Source organism: Mandrillus leucophaeus, unplaced genomic scaffold (genome assembly GCF_000951045.1).
Source record: "Mandrillus leucophaeus isolate KB7577 unplaced genomic scaffold, Mleu.le_1.0 Scaffold22, whole genome shotgun sequence".
Taxonomy (NCBI): domain Eukaryota; kingdom Metazoa; phylum Chordata; class Mammalia; order Primates; family Cercopithecidae; genus Mandrillus; species Mandrillus leucophaeus.
In genome coordinates, this window is record NW_012102254.1 from 327,335 (window position 1) to 335,423 (window position 8,089).

At 43.1% G+C, this 8,089-nt stretch overlaps 1 protein-coding gene across 4 annotated transcripts in view; it reads left to right on the forward strand.

Annotated features, from left to right (window-relative positions):
- IP6K1 (inositol hexakisphosphate kinase 1) overlaps positions 1-8,089 on the forward strand; it is a 77,159-nt gene that overhangs the window by 37,442 nt on the left and 31,628 nt on the right. For 2 of the 4 annotated variants that reach the window (XM_011980886.1, XM_011980887.1), the window contains exon 2: positions 6,607-6,957. The exons of the other annotated variants lie outside the window; for them this stretch is intronic. In XM_011980886.1, coding sequence (XP_011836276.1) covers positions 6,735-6,957 — 223 coding nt within the window. In that variant the 5' untranslated portion in view covers positions 6,607-6,734. The remainder of the gene's footprint in view (positions 1-6,606; positions 6,958-8,089) is intronic. 4 annotated transcript variants of the gene reach the window in all.

Below are 8,089 nucleotides of genomic sequence, written 5' to 3' on the forward strand. Positions count from 1 at the left end.
AAAAAAAAAAAAAAGAAAAAAAAGACCAGGCACAGTGACTCATGCCTGTAATCCCAGCACTTTGGGAGGTTGAGGCGGGCAGATCCCCCTGAGGTCGGGAGTTAAAGACCAGCCTGGCCAACATGAGAAACTCCGTCTCTGCGGTAGGAGAATCACTTGAACCCGGGAGGTGGAGGTTGAGGTGAGCCGAGATCGCGCCATTGCCACTCCAGCCTGGGCAAGAAGAGCGAAACTCCGTCTCACACACACACAAAAAAGTAAAATGGTTTCTTGTTTTAATTTGAATTTCCTTGATTAACTGTGAAGGGAGGATGTCTTTTCACATGCTCATTGACCATCTGAGGCTACTCTTTTGTGAATTGCTTTTTTTCCTTTTTTTTCTACTTTGTAGGAATTCTTCATGTGCTCTGTTTATTATTTTGCTAGCTGTAAAAATTGCAGGCCGGGTGCTGTGGCTTACGCTTGTAATCCTAGTACTTTGGGAGGCCTAGGCGAGCAGATCACTTGAGCTCAGGAGTTCGAGACCAGCCTGGGGAACATGGTGAAACCCCCATCTCTACAAAAAATACAAAAATTAACTGGACGTGGTGATGCATGCCTATAGTCTCAGCTACTTGGGGGTGCTGAGGTAGGAGGATGGCTTGAACCTGGGAGGTCAAGTCTGCAGTAAGCCGAGATCACACCACTGAACTCCAGCCTGGTGACAGAGCAAGACTGTTTTCAAACAAACAAACAAAACTATCTCCTAATCTGACTCTTATCTTCACTTATGGTTCTCCTATGCGAAAAAATAAATTTAGTTTGGCTGAGAGTGGGAACAGGGATTGCAAATGGGCATGAGAGTTCTTTTTGGGGTAACAGAAATGTTTTAAAATTGGATTTGAGAGATGGTTGTACAATCCTGTAAAATTTACTAAAAGTCATTGTACTGTATACTTAGTGATTTTATGGTATGTAAATTATAGTTCAATAAAAGCTGTTAAAGTTTAAGTAATATTTGGAATCTGCTTAACTAGGAAGGAATTAAAATTAAAAAATTTTTAATGTATATAATTTTAATATGGCCTAATTTCCATATTTCCAACTTTCTATTGTGGTTTGTGTGTTTTCTGTTTTGTTTATGGAATTTTCCCTAATCTGTGGTCAAAAGGAATTAAAAAACTTTTTCTAGTTAAAGTTTATTTTCTTTTTGAGACAGCGTCTTGCTCTGTCACTCAGGCTGGAGTACAGTGACACGGTCTCGGCTCACTGCAACCTCTGCCTTCCGGGTTCAAGAGATTCTCCTGCCTCAGCCTCATGAGTAGCTGGGACTACAGGTGCACGCCATAACACTTGGCTAATTTTTTTATTTTTAGTAGAGATGGGGTTTACTGGTCTTGAACTCCTGACCTCAGGTGATCAGCCGGCCTCGGCTTCTCCTGCTGGGATTACAGGCCTGAGTCACCACGCCTGGCCTAGTTTAAGGTTTTATTTTGCACATTTAGGTCTTTAATATGTTGGGAATTTACTTTGGAATACTGTTGGAGGTAGCGATGTAGTTTTATCCGTATATAGATCCAGTTATTCTTGCTCCATCTATGACATAAATAATCTTTTCCCCTTTGATTAAATGGGGATTTTAATACTACCTCAGTCACACCCTCCACTCCCATGTCAATTTGTCTAAGATCTCTATTCTGTTTTGTTGATCTCTCTGCAAAATATCACACTGTTTTAATTGCTATAATTTCATAAAAAGCCTTCCTGTCTGAGAAGGTAAGTTGTCTCTCATTACTCTTTGACATTGCTATTTAGCTACACTTGGCTTTTACTGTTCCACCCAATAGTGTCAGCTTGTCAAATTCATTAGAAAATTATCTTGGGATTTTGATTGAAATTGCAATGTGTTTCAATATTGAATCCTCCCTCACATAAATGTCTTTTATTATTAAATTTTTTTTTTCTGTCTTTGGTGCTTGAATCAAGAATATGTCTTCTTTTAGATCCTTCAGTAGTTTCATTATTTGTCACATAATTTTTTTTTTTTTTTTTTTTTGAGACAGAGTCTTGCTCTGTCGCCTAGGCTGGAGTGTAGTGGCATGATCTCGGCTCACTGCAAGCTCCGCCTCCCGGGTTCACGCCATTCTCCTGCCTCAGCCTCCCGAGTAGCTGGGACTACAGGCACCTGCCACCACGCCTGGCTAATTTTTTGTATTTTTAATAGAGACGAGGTTTCACCGTGTTTGCCAGGATGGTCTCGATCTCCTGACCTCGTGATCCGCCCGCCTCGGCCTCCCAAAGTGCTGGGATTGCAGGCGTGAGCCACCGCACCTGGCAAAAAAAATTTTTTTAAGTTAGCCAGGCTTGGTGAATATACTTGTAGTCCCAGCTACTTTAGAGGCTGAGGTGAAAGGATCCCTTGATCCCAGGAGTTAGAGGCTGCAGTGAGCCATGATCATACCGCTATACTCCAGCCTGGGCGACAGACCCCAACTCTAAAAAGCAAAACAACAACAAAAAATTACATCTCATTAACATGAGAAACTTCTTTTTACTTCAATGGAGACATAATTCATTTTGGAGTTCAATGATATGTTCAAGGAGTTTGTTATTGTAACCAGAAAGTCAACCTAACTATTGTAACTAATATTTTTGCAGTAAAAATTTGTTTCCATTTGTTGCAATTCACTAGTGAGAAAAAAATCAGAATCTCAGCAAGTTCTTTTCATAAATAACATTCTTTGCATTTTATACAATAATTATCTTAAACTGTGTAACTAAAATATTACAAAGCAAACCAAGGACAGAGTCTCTATTGTACCTGAGAGGTGCATAAAGCCATAGCAGAGCAGTCGAACCCCATAACCTCTCAGGGAGCAGACACTTTGCAGTTGGCTACCTGAATAAGATGGGGGCTCTATTAGCAATGAAGTAGCAGAGAAAGACGTTATGCAGGCAACCAACATAATCATCATCTATGGCCTTCTCCAACAGTAGTTTTCACAGTAGCCTCTGTGGACACCAGACTTCAGAAGTAACCTCTGGTTGATAAAAAAGAATCAGGGTTGGGCGTGGTGGTTTATGCCTGTAATCCCAGCATTGTGGGAGGCTGAGGCGGGTGAATCATGAGGTCAAGAGATCGATACCATCCTGGCCAACATGGTGAAACCCCGTCTCTACTAAAAATACAAAAATTAGCTGGGCGTGGTGGCGTGCACCTGTAATCCTAGCTACTCAGGAGGCTGAGGCAGGAGAATCGCTTGAACCCGGGAGGTAGAGGTTGCTGGGAGCTGAGATCGGGCCACTGCACTCCAGCCTAGGGACGGAGCGAGACTCCATCTCAAAAAAATAGTCAGAGCTGTTGCTATTTCCAGGGCTGGACACTAGGTGGGGCAAGCCCAAGCCCTTTACCTGCATCTGCAAATCCCACAGGGTTAGGAGTGTGAGGAGACTTGGAAAAGTTAAGTGACTTACGAGGCTCCACCCACACCTTGTAAAGCAAGGCTTCACAGAGCTTGAGAGGATTCTGGGTACTTCCACTATTTCAGATTCCAGGGTTATTAAAAAAGTAACATCAAAACAAAGTTATAGATACGTGGTATATTTACTCTTAGGGAGACTATTTCAAACACAGAAACAATGTCATGACTTTATGTTGACATCATATGGAAACAAAATACCAAATGTCTAGATAGACTGAAGAGTGGACTCTGCCCTCAGTCCTGTGGAAGCTGCAGAAGTTGCCACAGATCTCTCAGAATCAGGGGAAGGGCTATTTCAATTTTTTTTTTTTTTGAGACGGAGTCTCGCTCTGTCTCCCAGGGTGGAGTGCAGTGGCCAGATCTCAGCTCACTGCAAGCTCCGCCTCCCGGGTTCATGCCATTCTCCTGCCTCAGCCTCCCAAGTAGCTGGGACTACAGGCGCCCGCCACCACGCCCAGCTAGTTTTTTGTGTTTTTTTAGTAGAGACGGGGTTTCACCGTGTTAGCCAGGATAGTCTCAATCTCCTGACCTCGTGATCCGCCCGTCTTGGTCTCCCCAAGTGCTAGGATTACAGGCTTGAGGCACTGCGCCGGGCCTTTTTTTCCTTTTTTAAGAAGGAGTCCTGCTCTGTTGCCCAGGCTGGGGTGTAGTGGCGCAATCTTGGCTCACTGATACCTCCGCCTTCTGGGTTCAAGCGACTTGTGCCTCAGCCTCCTAAGTAGCTGAGATTACAGGCACGCACCATGCTCAGCTAATTTTTTTTGTGTATGTGTATTTTTAGAAGAGAGAGTTTCACCATGTTGGCCAGGCTGGTCTTGAACTCCTGACCTCAGGTGATCCACCTGCCTTGGTCTCCCAAAGTGCTGGGATTACAGGTGTGAACCACTGCACCCGGCCTATTTCCTTGGCTCTCCTCCTGCACCACTCTTCTGGGGCACCTGGCACTGTGACCCCTCTCTTTTCCCAGCCACCCAATGACTCAGGCTAGAAAGTTTAGCACTTTCCTTGTGTCTGTAGTCAGAAGCATTCCCAGGGAGAAGCACAGCCAGAGATAGGTCTCCTTCAGCCTGACCGGGGCCAGGACAGGAGCCAGTCTACAGCACTGAACAATGCAGTACGGCTGCAATGACCACCTCCAGAGACCCTGACCTGCCCTCCACAATCCAACAACTCTTTTTTTTTTTAAAAGTATTTACTACATGGTGGAAACTGCCTTGGACCTTTGCTGTGGAAATAAGAGAGAATGGTTTGGTGGTGATGACAGTGAGTTAATAGATGACAGCACAGTGGCATAGTGATGTGGTAGAGCTGGCATAGGGTACCTTAGGAGCCATAGATGTATACCCTATACTCAGGTTTGGAGAGAATGGAGTCTAGGAATACTACCTGGGGCAGAGTTGCCTTGTCCTGAAGGCAGTATTGCCTTGTCCCAGGTAGTATTCCTAGACTTTATTAAGGATAACTAGGCAAAAAAAAAAAAAGTGTATGTGCATTAAAATAGTGCAGTCTGGGGACTGGGAGTACAGAATAATTTATTTTGGTGATAGCAGTGAAATAAAACATAGCTAGCTGCCTGGACAGCTTTGGGTTAAGATTTTGCAGTTTTGCAGTAGTTTTTTCTTTCTTTTTTTGAGAAAGGGTCTTGCTCTGTCATGCAGGCTGGAGTGCAGTAGTGCGATCACAGCTCAGCAGTGGTATTTTTGTACCCCATTTTGTCCATAATTACAAGGTCCAGAAAAAACAACAACAACAAAAAAACCCGATGGTTTGTCTCTTACATATGGGACCATATTCCTGCTCTACTAATGCTTTTTTTTTTTCTGTCTTAATCTTTCTGATGTAGTCTTGCTGACTACATTCCTAATTTAAAAATACACTCAGTGTTAAGAAATTTGCCAACTACTTTAAATTTTTTGAGAGAAAATTGACATTATAAAGAGAGAGTTTGAGTACAGGGAGCTTCTTCCTTGTCCCACTGGTTGGTATGGAGTCAGACAGAAAGGGAATGGTCATAAATTGACAATCATAGATTTAAAGTAGAAGAAATCTGAAGCCTGAATTCCTTTGGGAAAAGCAAAACCTTAATGATCCTATAGCAGGGGTCCCTGGGTACTGGTCCATGGCCTGTTAGGAACTGGGCCTCACAGTAGGAGGTGAGTGGTGGGTGAGCAAGCAAGCAAAGCTTCATCTGTATTTACAGCTGCTCCCCTTGCTTGCATTACCGCCGGAGCTCTGCCTCCTGTCAGATCAGCAGTGGCATTAGATTCTCATAGGAGCATGAACCCTATTGTGGACTGCACATGTGAGGGATCTAGGTTGAGTGCTCCTTATGAGAATCTAATGCCTGATGATCTGTCATTGTCTTCCATCACCTCAAGATGGGACCGTTCAGTTGCAGGAAAACAATCTTAGAGCTCCCAAGGATTCTACATTATGGTGAGTTGTATAATTATTTCATTATATATTACAATGTAATAATAATAGAAATACAGTGTACAATAAATGTAATGTGCCTTAATCATCCTGAAACCATCACCCCCACAGCTGGTCCATGGAAAAATTGTCTTCCATGAAACTGGTTCCTGCTGCCAAAAAAGTTGGGGACCACTGTCCTACAGCTCAGCAAGGAATGGCTTCCTGCCTGGTCCTTGGCACCTTCAGTGGAGAATTTGGGAATCTCATGTGACCTAATTCCTCAGACAGAAACCCTTCCTCTGAGTGAAGGAGAGACCGTCACCAGTACTGGGTATCCTAAGGAGTCTGAACAGAACAAATTCCCTTTGCCTTCTGTTTTTTTTTCTGATCTCATCTTTGGGTGTGAAATAAACCGGGATAGTTGCTTTCCTGATGGTTGTAATGTGCTGTAGCTCTAAAATAAAATCCTTTAGATAACTCAGAAGGGAGGTGAGATCTAGGAAAGGCAGAGAATGTGGGCTTCTGTGCACAAGATAGATGGAAGAGGCCAAGGTTGCATCATTCAGCAAAAATTTAACCAGCTACCTTTAATGTGCCACGTAGTGTTGTACGTGCTGGGGATACACATAGCAGAGAACAAAACAGAGTCCCTGCTCTCACTCATGGGGCTCCAGGGGAATTGTGACTCGCTCAGTGTTTTGATTCCTTCTTCCTCTCTTCTTTTCTGTAGGACAGAATCATAAGCCGAATAGAATCTGACCATTGGCTTTCAGCTGGCCAGGACCTTCTACCTAGCTTTCCTTTTGTGGCCCATGTGCTGCATCCTCTGCCCTCAGTGTGCAACTGGCCCCCAACGCAATGTGTGTTTGTCAAACCATGGAAGTGGGGCAGTATGGCAAGAATGCAAGTCGGGCTGGAGACCGGGGAGTCCTCCTGGAGCCCTTCATCCACCAAGTAGGCGGACACAGCAGCATGATGCGCTACGACGATCACACTGTGTGCAAGCCCCTCATCTCTCGGGAACAGCGCTTCTACGAGTCCCTCCCTCCCGAAATGAAGGAGTTCACCCCTGAATACAAAGGTCAGTCACTGGCCAGTTTAATGAAAGCAGCAGCCTTGGGCTTATAGACCCCTTGCCACAGTTTTTCTTGGTTTGTTTGCCATATTATATCATTGTAGGTCTTTTTTCTCAAAGCACTAAGTCACTTTATTAGGTAAAATTAGGCTGAAAGCATCAGCAAGGTCTTCAGATCTTGAAAATTGAATTTATTAATAGGTGAAGCTGAGAAAAAGTCATAGCATTAAGTTCCATTGGTGGAAAAGAGCATGCTGTTGTCAATGAGTTTTCCCAATTGCTGCAACACTAGTCTAGGAGAGAAGAGGGAACATTTCTCTCATCTCAGAGAAGGAATGGGTACTTCCCAGGTTAAAGTGGTTGGATGGCTGGCAGTGGGGCTGTGTGGAGCCTGTGTCTGTATGTGCTGGGGCAAAGAATTGTTGGTAAGAAATGCAGGGACTTTTTGGGGCCTGGAAATCCTGATATTTGAAGGAAAAATAATTTATTTTAAAATATAAGTAAACTTTATAGAAAAGAACCTCATGAATATTAACTATACCAGAATTAACTAACTGTATTTTAAAATCTGATCTTTGTCAGTGTTTATAAATTTTTATGATTGCTCATTGTGTGTAAGTTTTTTTTTTTTACGTTCTGCTTTGTAACTTAAAGTTGTATGATTTCAGTTAGGTTAACACCGTCCTTTACTTAGGAGAGTTTCAATTTAGAAAAACCAGTGCCATAGAATTAACTTTTTGTTTCCTTAACTTTTTAAAAAAATTTTTGGTAAAATGTATCTAACATAACATTTGCCATTTTAAAGTGTATAATTTAGTGGCATTAAGCACATTCACAATGTTGTATAGCCATTCTCCATTTCCTGAATTTTTCATCATTTGAAGTAAACTCTGTATGTATTAAATAATAACTCCGCATTCTTCCATCGTCTGATCCCCTGGTAACCTCTTGTTTACTTTGTCTCTACAGATTTGCCTATTGTAGATATTTCATAAAAGTGAAATCGTGCCGGGCGCGGTGGCTCACGCCTGTAATCCCAGCACTTTGGGAGGCCGAGGCGGGCGGATCACAAGGTCAGGAGATCAAGACCATGGTGAAACCCCGTCTCTACTAAAAATACAAAAAATTAGCTGGGCGC